This window comes from Oryx dammah, unplaced genomic scaffold (genome assembly GCF_014754425.2).
Source record: "Oryx dammah isolate SB20612 unplaced genomic scaffold, SCBI_Odam_1.1 HiC_scaffold_26, whole genome shotgun sequence".
Classification (NCBI taxonomy): Eukaryota; Metazoa; Chordata; class Mammalia; order Artiodactyla; family Bovidae; genus Oryx; species Oryx dammah.
The window spans coordinates 23,521,629-23,542,443 of record NW_024070210.1 but is presented as its reverse complement, the minus strand read 5'-3'; the positions used below and the strand labels follow the sequence as shown (position 1 = coordinate 23,542,443).

The 20,815-nt window shown below is 45.6% G+C and overlaps 1 protein-coding gene across 2 annotated transcripts in view; it reads left to right on the top strand.

Annotated features, from left to right (window-relative positions):
- The first annotated feature begins 2,074 nt into the window (after positions 1 to 2,074).
- PLEKHH1 (pleckstrin homology, MyTH4 and FERM domain containing H1) overlaps positions 2,075 to 20,815 on the top strand; it is a 55,748-nt gene continuing 37,007 nt past the window's right edge. The window contains exons 1-2 of one of the 2 annotated variants that reach the window (XM_040226231.1): positions 2,075 to 2,202; positions 13,336 to 13,494. In XM_040226231.1, coding sequence (XP_040082165.1) covers positions 13,369 to 13,494 — 126 coding nt within the window. In that variant the 5' untranslated portion in view covers positions 2,075 to 2,202; positions 13,336 to 13,368. Of the gene's footprint in view, positions 2,203 to 12,565; positions 13,495 to 20,815 lie in introns of those variants that run through there. The other variant, XM_040226229.1, reaches the window with a different exon arrangement.

The following is a 20,815-nucleotide window of genomic DNA, read 5'->3' as shown; positions in this document are numbered from 1 at the left end:
GGGGGCTCCAAAATCACTGCAGATAGTGACTGTAGCCATGCAATTAAAAGATGCTTGCTCCTTAGAAGAAAAATTATGACCAACCTAGACAGCCTATTAAAAAGCAGAGACAGGACTTTGCTGACAAAGGCCCATATAGTCAAATCTATGGCTTTTCCAGTAATCATGTATGCATATGAGAGTTGGACCATAAAGAAGGCTAAGTGCCGAAGAATTGATGCTTTTGATCTGTGGTGTTGCAGAAGACTCTTGAGAGTCCCCTGGACTGAAAGGAGATCAAACCAGTCAATCCTAAAGGAAATCAATCCTGAATATTCACTGGAAGGACTGAGGCTAAATCTGAAGCTTCAGTACTTTGGCCACCTGATGTGAAGAGCCAACTCATTGGAAAAGACCCTGATGCTGGGAAAGACAGAAGGCAGGAGGAGAAGGGGACAGCAGAGGATGAGATGGTTGGATGGCATCATCGACTCAATGGACTTGAGTTTGAGCAAGCTCCGGGAAATGGTGAAGGACAGGGAAGCCTGGCATGCTGCAGTCCACAGGGTTGCAAAGAGTCAGACATGACTGAGTGCACACACACACACACACACACACACACACACACACACACACACAGGCATACACACACTAGGAGACAAGGGACAGGGGAGGAAGGAGACTTACTATTCATTGTTAGCCCTTCGGCATTATTAATAATTCAAATTTATACTATGTAAATGATTACCTATTCAAAGTGAGTGAATGCATGCATGAATGAGCATAAGTCTCCTTGACAAACTCCACAGGACTTGTTTTGGGGCTTCCTTAGCAATATTTCCAGTCTTGAAGGGGACAGAGGCCAGTTACCCACAGTTTGGGGTTGATCTATTCCTGAATCCTCAGGAGGTATGAGTCCATGTTTAAGCTCATGAAGTCCCATTAACCCTGTTGAACTTTCGCCCTTGGCCTCCTGAACTGCAAGAGTCGGCTTTCCATAGAGTCTGGGCTCTCAAAATTGTGCATGAGAATTACTTGGAGGCCTTATTAACTGCACAACTTTCCAGCCTAACCTCCAGACACTCAGATTCAAACGTGGGGTGCAGCCGGGGGGCACCACCACCTGGAAAGAAACTTTCAAAGCCCCTGGGGAGAAACTCTGGTGAGTCTGCCTCTGTTCAGAACTAGCCTGAGAGCCTGCCAGATTGGGGAAGAAAGCTGTTCTGAAACGTGGATCCTTCCCTGCAATATTCTCCGTATTCATCGTCTTTACCCCATATCCACCTAACTAAAAACTGAGCACTCCACCCCCGCCCCCCGCAGGTAATTTAGGATTGTACCGGTGAGCGCAGGGGCTGCAAGGGTGCACGGAGAGCTGCCCGCGCAGGCGACGTCCTGTTTGTCTTTCCGGTTCCTCGGCCAGCCGGCTCCTTTAAAATAAATAATGCGTGCATGCATACATACAGACGTACGGACGCAAGCAAGTTACCCTCTAGGCTGCGGTGAGTTTTGTTTTTTCCTTCATATTACATATCAGAACTTTTGTCTCCCAATGGGACAGATTCTTTGAAATAAGGATTTCTGCTCTAAATATCCAGGCGTGACGGTTCCTGCAAGTCGTTCGACCAATACGGGAACCTCCTTTTGAGGGGGAACGGGGGAGGGTCTGGTCTTGCGCCCCATCCAGGGAGGGTCTCAGGCTGGCTGGGAGCTGAGGAGATGCTGGGGCGCCCCGGCCGCCCCAGGTGGCCGCTAATTCGGCCTCTGCAGAGAGCTCGGGGCCGGAGCTCTGGACACCTCTCGGCCCGCGGGACCCCGCCGCCGTCCCCGCCGCCCCAGGGACGAGCCCGGCGGTGCCGAGAGGTGGGAGGCTGGAGCCTGCTGAGGTCATTTCCTGTGCCTCTCCGCGAGCCGCCCCTGGAGCCCAGCCTGGCGCTCTGCCTTTAAGGAGCGGGCGGGGAGGGGGCACGGCGGCGTATTGAATGGGGCGCTGCGAGGTCGGCTCGGCTTTTGTGCAGCCAGCGGGCGGGCAAACCTCCCTGGCCAGCTCGGCCCGCCCCGCCCACGCCGACCCCTGCTGCCGGGGAGCGGAGACCCGGCGGCCGCGGCGGACTCCGGCGAGATCGACGCAAGGTCAGCGGCGGACGCGCGCCGGGGGCGCCCGTGTGCCAGGGGCGCCCGTGTGCCAGGTGCGCGGCGGGGACGCCCGGGATCTGGCTGGAGGTGAGCGGCCCCAGGGAGCCCCGCGGGCAGAGATGGGGGTGGGCGCGGGGGTGGGAGTGAGGGTTCGCTGGCCGGGGAGGGTGTTTGGTTAGACTGAGAGAGGATCCGCTGCCTCTGGCCGGAGGGCGATTCCGGAGCAGGTGCCTCCCTACCTGGAAACAAGCTCCTAGCAGCCAGGAGCGCTAGGAACGGAGCCTCGGGCTCGGGGAACTGGCACCGCCAGGCGAGGAGTAGCCTTCCTGGAGAGGATCCGGAGTTTGGGACCGGCTCGATCCAGTTGCTCCCGGGAAGGGCCCTCGGAGCGAACCTGCAGGCTTTCCACCGAGTTGCCTGAGCTCTAGCGGGCTCTCAAGTCCTCCTGCTTTCTTCCCGGTCTCATCTTGGGTTATTGCTTCTGTGATTCCTGGGTGGTTCTCTTAGGGTCCCGGTGGATTAGGCTTGATTTATGGAGGCAGGTCAGCCAAACAGAAGAGAAAACCAGTCGGGCGCCAAATGACAGCAGGAACTTTGCGTCCTAGGAGCCTTAGAGAGGAATCGGTCACCGGGGCGCAGGGGGTCTTAATGGAGGTGGCAGGCGCAATGAAGACCCTCATTTGGGAGTAGATCTGCTCTCTGTTGGATCTGTCCCTGGTGGTTTAGTCGCTCAGTCGTGTCCGACTCTTGAGACCCCGTGGACTGCAGCCTGCCAGGCTCCTCTGTCCATAGGATTTCCCAGGCAAGAATACTGGATTGGGTTGCCATTTCCTTCTCCGGAGGATCTTTACCCACCCAGGGATGGAACCTAAGTGTTGCGGGAAGTCTCCTGCATCGCAGGCAGAGTCTTTTAACTGAGCCACCAGGGAAGCTCTGCATCTGTTCCTGCCAAGGGACAAGTAAACTTTTACTGTGAATACACATCATGAAACTTCAGGACAAAGCTTTAGTTCTGGCTAACACTTCTGGCTAAAGATCATTTTAATATCAATTTCAGTGGAAAAGTTATTTGTTCCTTTCTTAAACTTTTTGGACAGTCTTCTATGCTGCAGACATTGTGTCTATGGTAACATCACTTAACTCTTTATAGAACACCGCTTCGAGTGTTTCTGCATGTTACTATCCCCGTTTTATAAAGGAGGAAACTAGGACTCGGAAAAACAGTGACTTGCCCAAGGTCATATAACTGAAAAGTGGAGGAGGCAAGACTCAAACGGAAGCCTCTTAAACTGCATTTACATCGCTGTTCACCACCCTCCTTCTCCACAGGCTGCCGAGGGGTCCTGTTCAGAGCTGGGTTACTCATTGAAACTAACAAGTGAGCTGAGAAAATGCCTCTGGGACCCCCTCTGCCCTCTCCAGAAGCCATCAGCTGTGGGAAGAAGTCACTCTGCTTGCAGAGGAATGCTCCATACTGTTCCCATCTTCTCTCTACGAGGCTGTGTGTGTATTGCTCAGTCGTGTCTGACTCTTCAGGACCCCATGGACTGTAGCCTGCCAGGCTCCTCTGTCCATGGGATTCTCCTGGCAAGAATACTGGAGTGGGTTGCCAGTTCCTTCTCCAGGGGATCTGTCTGACCCAGGGATCAAACCCAGATCTCCCACATTGCAGGCAGATTCTTTACCGCCTGAGCCACCAGGCAAGCCCCATGTGAGGCTGTGTAACTGCAGAACTCTGTGCTCCCTGTGGGTTGAAGAGTGCATTCTACATGCTGGCGCTGAGGTGTCAGGATCCCCTCGTGACTGATCCAAGTGACTCCATAGCAGTCTGGCCACTGAGCCACCATTCTGTGTTCTCTGACCAACCCTTCTGTCAAAAATGAATTAAAAACCGACCACCTCTGTGGGGAAATTGGTGCTTATTGCTGGCTGGAGTATGAATTAGAATAGCCTCAGGGGAGGGCAGTTGGAACTCTTTGGCCATTGTAAAATATATATCACTTAGCGGTACAGTTCCATTTCTGGGACTTTATCCTTGAGATAAACTGAGATGTGTATGAAATAATGTCTAATCATTGAATATTCATTGTAGCACTGTTTTAGTGAAAGGTTTAAAACAACCCAAGTGGCTGTCAAGTAGGGACTCAAATGAAATCATGTAATAGCCACACAAGAGAATACAATATAGCTCTTAAAAAGCTTGAGGGAGGAATGGGGCAGGTATATATTATTATATATGTACATGGTTTCTCCGGTGGCACAGTGGTAAAGGATCGCCTGCAACGCGGGAGACTCAGGAGACGTGGGTTTGATCCCTGAGTCAGGAAGATCCCCTGGAGGAGGAAATGGCAACCCACTCCAGTGCTTGCTGGGAAAATCCCATGGACAGAGGAACCTGGTGGGCTGCATTCCACGGGGTTGCAAAGAGTCAGACTGAGTGAGCATGCATGCATACACACACACACACACACACACACACACACACAAGAAGCTCTCTGAGTTATATTAAGTGCAGTGTGTATAGTGTGCCACCATTTGCTTGTGTGTATGTGTGTGCAACATACATATGGACACTTGTATATGCAGGGGACATCTCAGAAAGACTCAAATCCTCTTAACAGTGGCTGCCTCTGGGGAAAACTATGCCTGGAGTTCAGGGCATAGTTTGTACCATATACTCTTTTTGTTACTTTGTTACTTTATACCATATACTCTTTTGCTTAGTATTCAAAAACAAAGAGCTAAATAATTTTTTTATTTGGCCACACTGCACAGCATGTGGGATCTTAGTACTCTGACCAGAGATGGAACCCATGCCCCCTGCATTGGAAACCCAGTCTTAACCACTGGACCATCAGGGAAGTCCTGAGATAAAAGAATTTTTTAAAACCTCCTGACTTGCTCTCTGATAATGGTGGTGAGCACATCTCCAAGTATGCCCAGGGCACTGTTGGTTTGCCTTTTGTTTGTTGATAGTAGCTGTTATTTATCGAGTACTTCCTGTGTGCCAGGCTTTTGTATTATAATACCTCCTTTGATTCTCAAAAAAATCCCAACATAGTGTGGCCTATGAAATTGCCATTTTTGAAAGTCAAAAAATGGTTAAGTGTTGACAGTTTCACATGGTTCGACCTAATATTATTGTGCTCCTTTCAAATATTATTGCCTTCAATTTCAAATAGGTTCAGAGAAGTCAAGCAGATGGTTGAAGGTCACAGTTCGTTCTTGACTCAGTATTCAAACCCAGGTCTGTTTGGTGCCAAACCTCAGGATCTTAAGTACTACACTCTTGCCATTTCTTTTTGTTGGTTTCTGTCTGAGGGATGCTATATTCCTGGATTTCTTAGCCCCTTTTAGGATTTATGTCCCTGAAGTCTGTAACATGCTCACCTTTTCCTGACTCTCCCACTGTTGTGAAATGGGATGGTCACTCAGCATGCAAAAGAGGTAAAATTCATGTTGTTGGCTTGATCAGATAACAGTGGGAGATCAGATTGAGGGAGCTGTGCCCCTGTGTGCACTCACCCTCTCTCCGGCTTCATCCCCAGGAAAGGGGCTCTTCCTTGCCCAGAGCCGGGCAGGTAGTCAGCCTCATCTGCACAGCCCTTTCAGAAGCCCACTGCTTGTGAGTAGGAATCACAGAAGGTGCTCACACTCAGGGAGTGAGCCACAGTGAGGTGACACAGGAGAGCCTAGTGGAGACTGCACCCAGTACGTAGTCCCTGTTACCTTCTGATGCCTCCTGCAGCGACTTTAGGCACTTGCTCTGATTGGCCGTCTTTGCAAGAAGGTTCCAGGATATTCAGACTGTAGACCTGAAACGTCACAAACCACAGGGTCTTTGTTCCTCTTTGTGTCTCCAATCTTACACATAGGAATCACCTAACAAAAGTTGGTTAAGGTAAATTTACTGTCAGCATTTTGTCCACTTCTGGTCCATATCCCTAAAGTTTCCAGAGCTATCCCAGGTCAAGTTTGTGTTTTCTCTGATACAGACTGAAGTCACCTAACAACTTCCTCTTGCCTCTTTTCACCACCCTTCTACCCATGGCCCTTGCCTCTTGAGGCATGTCTCTGCTGACCTCTGTGGCCGTGTCAGTCCAGGGTGCTGGGAGCCTTAGGGAGTTCTAAAGCAGGTGCCAAGGCCATGGCAACCATTTGACTCTTGCCTGCCAAGCCATTCAGCACGCTGGGCACAAGTGGGAATCGAGAACTAGCTTTCACAAGAGCGACTATGAGTTGGTGATCATTATAGCTGGCCAGAGGGCACATGGGGATTTATTATACTGTTCTCCCTACTTGTGTGTGTTTGAAGCTTTCCAGGATAAAACATGAAACAAACAATTGAGCTGGGGTTTGTCCCTAGCTTACATCCCTTCTGTCATTTCCCCATCTAACGCAGCACATTAATGCCATATCTTCATTAGGCTAGCCTGGTAGCATAAGACTCCACTGCCACTATGGAAGCATCTTCATGGAAAGAGGACAGTTCTAGATGTTGGGAGATCAGGATTCTTAGTCCAACTCTGATACTACTTGCCTCTGTGTCCCTGAGCAAGTCATCGATGGGAGGAGTTTGCTCACCTGTTCAGTGTGAATTATATCACTTGTCCTCCATCTCGGGGATATTGAGAGGGTAATGAGAGAAATAACAGCTGACAAAGCAGTGCTTTGAAGAGTTAAGGACCATTCTGCAAGTTCATTCTTGCTTATCCTTGCGCATCTTTATGGGCGGTTCAAATGCAATGTGACTTAGCAGTTGAGGTTCAACTTACTGGCATCTCCCCCTAACATCCTGTATACTAAAGCTGCAGCTCCAGCCACCTGCCTCTGTCGAAAGAGCCTCTGGGTCTTGGTTTCACAGCAGGCACCTTGCTCCAGATCCATTTAGAAACCTCTTAGTTCCACTCACACGCTGAGACAAGCCTAACAAGAGTGCCAGCTCCTTTACCAGCATCCCCAAGGCAGGGAGAAAATGAAGCTGAGCACTTCTAAAAACCATGATGTCATGAAGATGCTGGACTGGGGAAAGAACTCCTTCCGGACTAGGTATAATCTCAGGTATCACCGCGGTATTTATTTCCAAAGTCCCTCAAGATTTTGATGATTTGGGTTTCTGTCCTCCAAAAAAATCTAAGCTGCAGCTTTGGCAATCGGTAAGAGGGAATTAACACTCACCAAACTTTTTAAACAACACAAAAGAATTGAGTTTCTGCTGCCCTTTGGTTTTACTTGGGTGCTTTTACTGCTAATTCTTAGCCCCGGGCTAGGTTGCAAGACTCCAAGGTCCTAGCTTCGGGTCTGCCACTTTTTGTACTTAGGCAGGGAAAGTGAAATCCCCTTTAAAGGACAAAGAAAACTAAACATGAAGCCTCTGGGCCTTCTATGCAGGCCCCACAAGGTTCTGTTGTGTCTCTTCAGCTGTGATCTTAGCTCAGAGAAGGTCATGTTTTGTTTTTGTCTTTTGTCTTCCTGCCCGTTCCAGTTGGTCCCAGTCTTTTGAGGTGGGGATCGCTGGGAGGTCACAATGTCGAATTGTTTGGGATGACAGTTCTGGGAGCTCAGGACTGAGGTCATGTGTCCAGCGTTCTGAGCCGCCCAGAACCGAAAGGCTCCATCACCTGACCCATCAGTGGTTTTATTGTTGGGCCTTTCTCTACAGGTCTACTGACCCTGTTTTTTAAACAAAAAGGGCACATGGCAAATATCCTCCATGCTTATGGAGGATGAAGGGTCAGAATATTTGAGACCAGGGTGCCCTGGGAAGTCTAGGGTTTGGGTTCACCTTTGCACTGAGGATCTCGAGAGAGCCTATAAAACGTTTCATTCTTAACAGTCTGCTCCACTCTTTTTTAAAAAACAGTGAACGTTTTTATTAATTTTTTAAAATACTTACTTATTTTTTTTATTTGGCTGTGCCAGGGCTTAGTTTCAGCATGCAGGATCTTTGGCTGTGGCATGTGGGATCTAGTTCCCTGACCAGGGCTGGAATCCGAGCCCCCTGCATTGGGAACCTGGAGTCTTAACCACTGACCACCAGGGAAGTCTTCTCCATTCTACTCTTTGTGAAATCAATTCTTGCAGTTTTGCGATGGGTAAGGAGCTCAGTGGCTAAGAGTAGGCACTTTAGAATGAGAATCTCAGCCCTACTGCTTACCGGCCACAGACTCTGCTCCTCAGAGTCCTCACCTGAGAATGTGGACTAATTCCCACTCCTTGTCTCATGGGTTCTCATGACAATCAAAGAGGCCACATGTGCCTGGTATACAATAAGGACTCAGTAGGTAATAGCTGTTTGTGGTGTATAATGGGAGAAAGATGTAGAGGTCACATGTCAGGTGGGAGGCAATATTGGTGGTGAACCTATCAAGGAGAGGCTCACTGGTGCCCCAGGGTAATATTTAGTGACATACAGGAGGTGGCTGGGTTTTCTGAGACCATGTATCTCCTGAAGAAGGGAAAAGAGATTTTTTAAAAATGACAAATTTTTTCATCTCTCTTTTTTTATTGAAATATAGTTGATTTACAATGTTGTGCTAATTTCTGCTGTACAGCAAAGTGACTCAGTTATACACATATATACATTCTTTTTTTATTTATTTTAAAAATTTCTTTATTTGAATTGGAGGCTAATTACTTTACAGTATTGTAGTGGTTTCTGCCATACATGGACATGAATCAGCCATGGGGTTACATGTGTTCCCCATCCTGAGCCCCCCTCCCCCATCCCTCCCCTTCCCATCCCTCAGGGTCATCCCAGTGCACCAGCCCTGAGCACCCTGTCTCATGCATCAAACCTGGACTGGCGATCTATTTCACATATGACAATATACATGATTTGATGCTATTCTCTCAAATCATCCCACCCTCGCCTTCTCCCAGAGAGTCCAAAAGTCAGTTCTTTATGTCTGTGTCTCTTTTGCTGTCTTGCATATAGGTCATTACCACCTTTCTAAATTCCGTATATATGTGTTAATATACTATATTGGTGTTTCTCTTTCTGACTTACTTCACTCTGTATAATAAGCTCCAGTTTCATCCACCTCATTAGAACTGATTCAAATGCATTCTTTTTGATATCTGAATAATATTCCATTGTGTTTTTGTACCACAGCTTTCATATCCATTCATCTGCTGATGGACATCTAGGTTGCTTCTATGTCCTGGCTATTGTAAACAGTTCTGCAATGAACATTGGGGTACACGTGTCTCTTTCAATTCTGGTTTCCTCGGTGTGTATGCCCAGCAGTGGGATTGCTGGGTTGTATGGGAATTCTATTTCCAGTTTTTTAAGTAATCTCCACACTGTTCTCCATAGTGGCTGTACTAGTTTGTGTTCCCACCAACAGTGTAACAGGGTTTTTTTCCTCTCCAGCACTTATTGTTTGTAGACTTTTTATAGCAGCCATTCTGACCGGTGTGAGATGGTACCTCATTGTGGTTTTGATTTGTATTTCTCTGATAATGAGTGATGTTGAGCATCTTTTCATGTGTTTGTTAGCCATTTGTATGTCTTTGGAGAAATGTCTGTTTAGTTTTTTGGTCCATTTTTTGATTGGGTCATTTATTTTTCTGGAATTGAGCCTCAGGAGCTGCTTGTATATTTTTGAGATTAATTCTTTGTCAGTTGCTTTGTTTGCTATTATTTTCTCCCATTCTGAAGGCTGTCTTTTCACCTTGCTTATAGTTTCCTTCGTTGTGCAAAAGCTTTTAGGTTTAATTAGATCCCATTTGTTTATTTTTGCTTTATTTCCATTTCTCTGGGAGGTGGGTCATAGAGGATCCTGCTGTGATTTATGTCAGAGAGTGTTTTGCCTATGTTTTCCTCTAGGAGTTTTATAGTTTCTGGTCTTACATTTAGATCTTTAATCCATTTTGAGTTTATTTTTTTGTATGGTGTTAGAAAGTGTTCTAGTTTCATTCTTTTACAAGTGGTTGACCAGTTTTCCCAGCATCACTTGTTAAATAGATTGTCTTTTCTCCACTGTATATTCTTGCCTCCTTTGTCAAAGATAAGGTGTCCATAGGTGTGTGGATTTATCTCTGGGCTTTTGATTTTGTTCCATTGATCTATGTTTCTGTCTTTGTGCCAGTACCATACTGTCTTGATGACTGTGGCTTTGTAGAGAGCCTGAAGTCAGGCAGGTTGAGTCCTCCAGTTCCATTCTTCTTTCCTAAAATTGCTTTGGCTATTCAAGGTTTTTTGTATTTCCATACAAATTGTGAAATTATTTGTTCTAGTTCTCTGAAAAATACCATTGGTAGCTTGATAGGGATTGCATTGAATCTATAGATTGCTTTGGGTAGTATACTCATTTTCACTATATCGATTCTTTGGATCCATGAACATGGTATATTTCTCCATCTATTTGTGTCATCTTTGATTTCTTTCATCAGTGTTTTATAGTTTTCTATATATAGGTCTTTTGTTTCCTTAGGTAGATTTGTTCCTAAGTATTTTATTCTTTTCATTGCAATGGTGAATGGAATTGTTTCCTTAATTTCTCTGTTTGCTCATTGTTAGTGTATAGGAATGCAAGGGATTTCTGTGTGTTAATTTTATACCCTGAAACTTTACTATATTCATTGATTAGCTCTAGTAATTTTCTGGTGGAGTCTTTAGGGTTTTCTATGTAGAGGATCTTGTCACCTGCAAACAGTGAGAGTTTTACTTCTTCTTTTCCAATCTGGATTCCTTTTATTTCTTTTTCTTCTCTGATTGCTGTGGCTAAAATTCACCAAACTATGTTGAATAGTAGTGGTGAGAGTGGGCACCCTTGTCTTGTTCCTGACTTTAGGGGAAATGCTTTCAGTTTTTCACCATTGAGGATAATGTTTGCTGTGGGTTTATCATATATGGCTTTTATTATGTTGAAGTATGTTCCTTCTATGCCTGCTTTCTGGAGGGTTTTATCATAAATGGATGTTGAATTTTGTCAAAGTCTTTCTCTGCATCTGTTGAGATAACTATATGGTTTTTATCTTTCAATTTGTTAATGTGTATACATTCTTTTTTAATGTTCTTTTCCATTATGTTTTAATCCCAGGAGATTGGATATAGTTCTCTGTGCTATAGGACCTTGTTGTTTATCCATTCTAAATGTAATAGTTCTCAGATGCTTATCCCAAACTCCGAGCCCATCTCTCCCCCATCCCGTTGACAACCACAAGTCTGTTCTCTACAGACAAATTCCAGGCATATATTCAAGTAGAGAGACCAGTATACCCATCACCCAGTTTCAGAAATTATCAGTGTTTTGACAAGTCTTAATGCATATATCTCTCTCACCTCCTGTATACCAGCTTCTCACCTCCTATGGTGAAGTGTTTTAAAGCAAACCCCAAGCATTACATCGTTTCACCTGTAAGCCATATTTATCTCTAAAAGATGATATTAAAATATATTATCAACCTAAGACTCATGCTTCTACTGCAGAGGGCACAAGTTCAATCCCTGGTCAGGGAACTAAGATCCCACATGCTAAATAGCACAGTCCCTGCCCCCAATTTTTTAATGAAAAATAATTTTTAAAAATGTATCAACCTAGAAAATTAACAATCATTCTTTAAAATCACCTGATAGTAGGGAAACCATATGTCATGGTTTGGGACAGACCAAATTTATGCTTATTGTCAAGCATAATTATTAAAAGCACCCTGCTGCTGCTGCTGCTGCTGCTAAGTCGCTTCAGTCATGTTGGACTCTGTGCGACCCCATAGATGGCAGCCCACCAGGCTCCCCCGTCCCTGGGATTCTCCAGGCAAGAACACTGGAATGGGTTGCCATTTCTTTCTCCAATGCATGAAAGGGAAAAGTGAAAGTGAAGTCACTCAGTTGTGTCCAACTCTTAGTGACCCCATGGACTTCAGCCTACCAGGCTCTTCCATCCATGGGATTTTCCAAGCAAGAGTACTGGAGTGGAAAGCACCCTAGAAAGGGGATTTTAAAAGTCCTGGTAATGGATGTGTCTTCCAGCCCTTCTCTGCTCTGTGCCCCCTCTGCACCTATATCTTCCTTCTCATGCACGTATATACATTCTTCTTCATTTTCTCATCCCTGACCCAGGTTTGTTTCTCTAAAATACATTCAGGAGACATCTGGGTAAATTCCCCTGGCTGGGGATATTATAGATGTCTACTTGGCTTGTTCTGGATCTGTTTGGCGTGTTTTCTAAAGATTTGTGGTTTCCTCCAGTGTGTGTGCATGCTTAGTCACTCAGTTGTGTCCAACTCTTTGCAATCCTATGGGTCGTATCCGCTAGGTTCCTCTATCCATGGGATTTTCCATGGCAAGAATACTGGAATGGGTTGCCATTTCCTCCTTCAGGGGATCTTCCCGACCCAGGTATCGAACCCGTGTCTCCTGTGGAGTCTCCTGCATTGGCAGGCGGGTTCTTTACAGCTGAGCTACCTGGGAAGCCCAGGATTTCCTCCAGAGGCTATGGCAAAATATCTACCAATTTTCTGTTTTGCATTTTATAACTTAAAGGAAAGTGAGAATATGTTCCCAAACAGGATGATTTGATGACAACATATGAAATCCCAACTGAATAGAAACTTGTCAAGGAAATTTGAAGCATTACATTTTCGTTCCTTTTTTTTTTCCATCTGAAATCTTTATAGTTGTAAAAAAAATCGGTACCCAGCTGGGAATCACAGTTCTATCTCCAGTTAGCCTTGTGATCATGGATGAATCTGCTACCCAGTTTAAGCTTTCCCTCAACACCCTCCCCCTAGCACAGTCCACTCCATTTCTCTGCTTCCTTTTATTTGCATATTGATTAGTAATTGTGACTACATTGTAATTTTGCAATTAGACTTTTCCAAAGAGTTGTTTGAAAAGACACGGGGACCTCTTTCGTTTCCCTTTGCATCTCCAAAGTCTAGAACAGTGTCTGGCACTGAATGTTTGTAATGAACACATTTTTGTTAAATGGATAATTGAATGAAAAACCAGTGAGCCCTGCTTTTCACTTCTGTAACAGTGAGACGAGGTTCTCCTTGCGGTTTCTCAGGTTGTGTGATTTTCTGAGGCTGCACAGCTGCCTTATGATGAAACAGGACCAGCTGAGCTCAGAACTTGCCCATGGGACAGAGAGCGAGCCAGGCTCACTTACCTTCCCCGCCCTGTTTCCTCTGCTTTCTGTCGGTCTCCTCCTTTCCCCACCGAACTCCTCCTCACACACTTATCTTTTCCCCTCTCTATATGCTGGTCCTCAGGGTTCCCTGGAATCTCCACAAGTTACTCCCATCATGGCAGAACTCACAGTGGAGACGCGGACCAGTGTGGACTGGCAGAAGCGCTGCCTGGCCCTAGAAACCCAGCTTTTCCGGTTCCGACTGCAGGCCAGCAAGATCAGAGAACTGCTGGCCGACAAGGTGAGTCCTGGGGAGCAGGTAGTCTCCAAGGTCCCTTAAGAAATCACTGTCACAGAGAGTGGGGGAAGGCCAACTTTCTTTTCATTTTTTGTTTTTTAGAGGTTTGATTGATTGGTTGATTGATTATAATATATTTGACATATAACATTGTGTAATTCAAGATGTACAACATGTTAATTTGATCCATTTATATATTATAATATGATCACCATTGCAGCAATAATTAGCTTGTTTATCATATTACATAATTATCATTTCCTTTTAGTGGTTGGAATAATTACGTTCTAGTCTCAGCAAGTTTGATGACTATTGCACAATGAAAAGTGAAAGTGTTAGTCACTCAGTCGTGTCCAACTCTTTGAGACCCCATGGACTGTAGCCCACCAGGCTCCTCTGTCCATGGAATTTTCCAGGCAAGAATACTGGAATGGGTAGCCATTCCCTTCTCCAGGGGATCTTCCCAACCCAGGGACCAAACCCAGGTCTCCTGCATTGCAGGTGGATTCTTTACCATTTGAGCCCCCAGGGAAGCCCTAGGGTACAATATTGTTGTCTATATTCATTATACTGTGCATTTGATCTCTAGGGCTTATTTAGTATCTGTTGCAGTAACGTGAACTTTAAAAAAAATTTTATTTCTAATTGGAGGATAATTGCTTTACAATATTGTGTTGGTTTCTGCCCTACATCAACATGAATCAACCATAGGTATACATATGTCCCTCCCTCTTGAAAGGGCTTCCCCAATAGCTCAGTTGGTAAAGAATTCACCTGCAATGCAGGAGACCCTGGTTAAATTACAGTTGGGAAGATCCACTGGAGAAGGGATAGGCTACTCACTGCAGTATTCTTGGGCTTCCCTTTTGGCTCAGCTGGTAAAGAATCCGCCTGCAATGCAGGAGACCTGGGTTCATTCCCTGGGTTGGGAAGATCCCCTGGAGAAGGGAAAGGCCACCCACTCCAGTATCCTGGCCTGGAGAATTCCATGGACTACAGTCCATGGGGTCGCAAAGAGTGAACACAACTGAGTGACTTTCACTTTCCCTCTTGAACCTCCCTCCCACTTCCCACCGCATCCCACGAAGGCAGCTCTCCAAAATACGAAGGCAACTCATGCAGCTCAATACCAGAAAAACAACCCAATCAAAAAGTGGGCAGAAGACCTAAACAGACATTTCTCCAAAGAAGACATACAGACAGCTAATAAACACATGAAAAGATGCTCAAATTGCTCTTTATTAGAGAAATGCAAATCAAAACTAGTAATACAAGGAAGGTGAGCTTTGAATAAGGTGCTCCCCACACTCATAAAATAAAACCAAGGTAGGTTTTTTTTTTTTTAAAGATCAAAATCTAAGCAGTTTACTAATCTGTCATCTGGCATTCTTTCCCACTCTGCTTCTCCCTGTAACACACCAAAGAAATGCTACAAATCTTCTTGGTCTTGCATCACTTCTTGAGTCATGGGTGTTTGCAGTGAAGGTTCTATTATTCCCCTAACACTTCTTTCTCAGTGTGAGAAAGAGATATTTTAGGAGAGTTGTTCCACATGTAGATGTATTTTTGATGTATTTGTGGGGAGGAAGGTGGTCACCACATCTTACTCCTCTGCCATCTTGAAGGTCCCCCCGATATTTTAGGAGAGGAGAATGGATATCCCCACCCTGCTGCTCACCCTCCGTTAAGGGTGTGAACTATGGAAGGCAGCCTGCTGGCTGGTGACAAGGACCCAGGCTTTGGAGCCAGACTACTTGGCTCTGCCACTTTCTAGCTTTGTGACTGAGGGCAAGTCCCTTTACCTCTCAGGCAAGGAAACAAATGTCAACCTACGCAGGAAAAAGGAAAGTCCTTAGTGAAAATGAATGTGATCCACAATGACTAAATACTTGAGAGAATAGCCCACAGTGAGTGAGAGTCCATGTATGCAACAAACTGGACTCAATCCCCACCGCTAAGAATTTCTAATAACTGTTGTTCCAACTGTTCTAAGAACTGTTGGCAAGACACTATAAAGTCCATGAATTCAAAACTACTTAAGGGAATTCCCTGGCAGCCAGTGGTTAGGACTCCATACTTTCACTTCTGAGGACCCAGGTTCAGTCCCTGCTTGGGGAACTAAGATCCCACAAGCCACTCAGTGTGCTCCCCCCGACCAAAAAAAAAAAACAACACAATACTATTGAAGACATGATAAACTAATTGAAAATATAAGATAAGGGCAGGACATCATCCAAAAAGAGCAGAAAAAGAACCAAATAGGACTGCTAGACATGAAAAATATTTGTACCGAAATTAACATCAGATAAGGCGCCACATGAGACAGACCTCAGGAATGGAAAGATGGGCCTGAGGACATAACCCAGACTCGAGGGCAACGCAGAGAGATGAAGACACAGGCTAAGACATGGATGCCAGAATGACAAGATCCTTTTTGAAGATTCCAGAAGTGGGGAAGAGAGGCATGACTTCAAGAGATAATGCCTTTAAAGTTTCCAAAGTTGATGAAAGACCTGAAGCCTCAGATTTAGGAAACAGGATGAGCCAGGCAGTACATGTGTTTAAAAAATCCATTCCTTTTCATGTGACATTCCAGACAGAAGCAGCCTGGCTCCGGGGGAGATCTGTGCATGTTTGAAGGTGGCTCACCCTCATGGCCACATTCCAGTCCCTTCCCTTTGAGAGCATGACCCAAAGGCTGCCTTCATTCCTTCCACTCACATCCCATTGGCCACTTATTCATGTGGTTATATCCCACCACCAAGAAGATTGGAAAGTGTAGTCTTTATTCTAGATAACCATGTGTTCTGTTAAAAGTCAGAGCTTCTACCTATATGACAAATAGGGGGAGAAGAGAATGTGGAGAACAAATAGAAGTCTTTAAGTCTCAGTCACTTCAGTCGCTCAGTCATGTCTGACTCTGCGACCCCATGGACTGCACTACACCAGGCTTCCTTGTCCATCACCAACTCCCAGAGCTTGCTCAAACTCATGTCCATCAAGTCAGTGATGCCATCCAACCGTCTCATCCTCTGTCATCCCCTTCTCCTCCTGCCCTCAATCTTTCCCAGCATCAGGGTGTTTTCCAGTGAGTCAGTTCTTTGCATCAGGTGGCCAAAGTATTGGAGTTTCAGCTTCAGCATCAGTCCTTCCAATGAATACTCAGGACTGATTTCCTTTAGGATTGACTGGTTTGATCTGTTTGCAGTCCAGGGGACTCTCAAGAGTCTTCTCCCAGCACTACAGTTCAAAAGCATCAATTCTTCGGCGCTCAGCTTTCTTCACAGTCCAACTCTCACATCCATACATGACTACTGGAAAAAACATAGCTTTGACTGTTGGCAAAGTAATGTCTCTGCTTTTTAATAGCTGTCTAGGTTGGTCATAACTTTTCTTCCAAGGAGCAAGCATCTTTTAATTTCATGGCTGCAGTCACCATCTGCAGTGATTTTGGAGCCCAAGAAAATAAAGTCTGTCACTGTTTCCATTATTTCTCCATTTATTTGCCATAGAGTGATGGGACTGGATGCCGTGACCTTAGTTTTTTGAATGTTGAGTTTAAGCCAGCTTTTGCACTCTCCTCTTTCACTTTCATCAATAGGCTCTTTAGTTCCTCTTCACTTTCTGCCACAAGGGTGATGTCATCTGCGTCTAGAATAATAGAAATAACAAATAGAATGTATAACTTTCCAATCAGGAGAGTAGCTACTGGAAATGGAATAAAACCTATTAAATCCAGGCAGGGAAGAGAAATAGGAATATAGACAATAAGGAGTAAATGCAAAGCACAAAACGCGGCAGTAGAAATAAATCATATACAACATTGTAACTAACTATACTTCAATTAAAAAAAGGAATAAAATAAGGAATCCAAATATATTGGTCGTAAATAGACCTCTACAAGAATGTCTATTGCAGCATTGATGCATGGAAAGTTGAAAATATTCTAAATGTCTATCAGCGTGATTGGGTAACTATGTTGAGTGTATTTGCGCAATGGAATACTACATTGCAGTTAAAAACGAGTCAAGTAAAGCTATATGTATAAGATCAACAAATCTCAAAACCCAACATTGAACAAAAAGGATCAGAAGATATATATACAAAAATACAGTTTATATAAAGTATTAAACCTGCACAAAACAGTAATGTCTGTTGTTGAGGGGTATTTACAAATGAGGTAAAAATGTAAACATAGTCAAGTGTAGGGTACATACATTTGAAAGGAGAGGAGTAACATTGGAGAGAGGAACACTGGAAGCGTCAACTGTCTGTAAAGTGGTTTATTTCTTAAAAAGTCTGAAGCAGATCTGACAAAAACTGAGATTTGACAAAGATGAATAGTGGATATGTGTTTTTTTAAAAATTATCCTCTATACGTTTCTGTTGGCCTGAAACGTTTCACGATAGAAAAATAAAGTGTTTTTAAATGCCTTCCTCCTCTATTCCCCAGCGGCCCTAAACACATTATAAATAAACATGTTCTTTTTCCACAGCCCCTTGGATCTGGGGAGGTTGAACTTCTATTGGGTTGGCCAAAAAGTTCACTCAGCATTTTCCATAAGATCATGCGGAAAAACCCGAAGGAACCCTTTGGCCAACCCAGTATAATATCAGCCCTTTCTTTTCTTCCAGACTGTATTTGCTAAGTAACCAGAATGGTCTCTAAGTATCAGTACTTATCATCTAAGCAACCAGAACGCTCTCCCATAAAGACTTTGGGGGCTCAGGCTGGGACTTGAGTAAAGAAAGGAGAAGCATATAGACTCAGGGCAGAAGAGCCTGGGGGTGTAGGAGTGGAGAAGGGAGAGAAAGAAATCTTGACTAGGAATCATGGGCTGGAAGACTTAAGCAGGGACTAGGGCTGGGGCATTAGCCTGACATCGGACCTCTTGGCAGGAAACCTTAAGGCCATAAATACCGTGTTGCTCAATGTTGGGGCCGCTCTTGTCATCTGCTGTCATTCCCCAAACCAGGAGGCCAGAGTCTGCAATTCATTAGCGGTTTTCCCCAGTACATCAAGGTAAGTTTCAGGTCCTAGGAAGAGATGACCCAGATTCTCAGGAGAGCTCCTGCCGGGGCTGGCTGGCCCTGGTCCCCGTCTCTGTTGCTGCTCCCAGAACTTACTTCTTAGTCATCATCAGTACCCACCTGTACCGAGGTGAGCCAGGTCAGCTGGGTCCCTTTGCCCCACCCCCTCACCTGCCTGCCCCCTCCACTGCCACCGTTCCACACAGCTCACCCACTGGCCCACCCGCCCGTGGAGATGGCACTGCCCGGATGACTGATGGCCACTCACTCACCGCTGGCAGTGGTGCAGGGCAAGCTGAGCCTGCGTGTCTCCCAGGGGACGGGCCCTGCCTGTGATCAAATGCCACCCGCTGGCTGCTAAGGCTTGGAAACGAGCCCTCCTCCTTCCCCATCACACAGCCTGCTCGTACCTGACTCCCTCTTTCAGAACTGTCATTCGCCACATGGAATTGTTGTGCTGAAAACCAAATTTTTTTAAAAAAGAAAAAATATCAAGGCTGCCAGATAATTCCTCACCTATTTTGGGGGGCTCCAAAATCACTGCAGATGGTGACTGTAGCCATGAAATTAAAAGACGCTTGCTCCTTGGAAGGAAAGTTATGACCAACCTAGACAGCACCCCACTCCAGTACTCTTGCCTGGAAAATCCCGTGGACAGAGGAGCCTGGTGGGCTGTGGTCCATGGGGTCACGAAGAGTTGGACACAACTGAGCAACTTCCCTTTCACTTTTCACTTTCATGCATTGGAGAAGGAAATGGCAACGCACTCCAGTGTTCTTGCCTGGAGAATCCCAGGGACAGGGGAGCCTGGTGGGCTGCTGTCTGTGGGGTCGCACAGAGTCGGACACGACTGAAGTGACTTAACAGCAGCAGCAGCAAACAGCATATTAAAAAGCAGAGACATTACTTTGCCAACAAAGGTCCGTCTAGTCAAGGCTATGGTTTTTCCAGTAGTCATGTATGGATGTGAGAGTTGGACTGTGAAGAAAGCTGAGCACCGAAGAATTGATGCTTTTGAACTGTGGTGTTGGAGAAGACTCCTCTGTGAGGAGATTCAACCAGTCCATCCTAAAGGAGATCAGTCCTGAGTTTTCATTGGAAGGACTGATGCTGAAGCTGAAACTCTAATACTTTGGCCACCTCATGCGAAGAGCTCACTCATTTGAAAAGACCTTGATGCTGGGAAAGATTGGGGGCAGGAGGAGAAGGGGATGACAGAGGATGAGATGGTTGGATGGCATCACCAACTCGATGGACATGAGTTTGGGTAGACTCTGGGAGTTGGTGATGGACAGTGAGGCCCTGGCGTGCTGCGGTTCATGGGGTTGCAAAGAGTCGGACACAACTGAATGACTGAACTGAGCTGAACTGAACTGAACTGAAGGGTGAGAGAGGGGAGGAAGCGGGAGGAGGGGAGACGGTTCTAGACCCTGTTTCTGCTGGGACGCCTCTCACGGTCCGCTGTGCCCTTGCCAGGGCCACCCATTCCGAGGCCAGGTGAACCGTGGACTCACTTTCCGTCTGGCACAGGAGTCAAGGGAATGGCTCATGTTTCAGAGGTCGCATCCTGTCCTGCTTCCGGGAGCCTTGTTTTCCGGCTCTCTTCTTGGTTGTGTTGAAGAAGTCACAGCTAGTCTGATCAATCTAAAGTGAAGTGAAGTCATCGCTCAGTCGTGTCTGAGTCTTTGCGACCCCGTGGACTATGTAGCCCACCAGGCTCCTCCATCCAAGGGACTTTCCAGGCAAGAATACTGGAGTGGGTTGCCATTTCCTTCTCCAAGGGATCTTCCTGACCCAGGATTGAACTCAGGTCTCCCGCATTGCAGGCAGATGCTTTAACCTCTGAGCCACCAGGGAAGCCCTGATCAATCTAAAAGTTGATGCTGTCCTAAGAGCTGTATGTGTTAAAAGTCCCTTGGACTTTGTTCATTCTTGCCAACCTTGTGCCTCAGTTTTCCCATCAGAAAAGTGGGAGTATGGCATCTATCTGCAACAGAGCTTCGTAGGAATTATCATGATGAGTACATGGCATCAATATGAGGACTAAAACGAATTTAACATTTTTTTATTTATTTACTCCCTCTCTGCTTCCAAAGGGGATTTGAGTGGATCTGTTAAAGAGAGGACTTTATGTAATAAAACATCCCTCATTTTTTAGCTTGAATATTTTTAACCGAGGCAGGTCTTCCTGAGGCCTGTTCTGGTGGGTCTGTACGCACTTCCTGTTTTTCTAGAATCCCTTACTAGTTTCTCCAGCCAAGGTTTTGAAATACAGTAACTCAGTTTTATATTT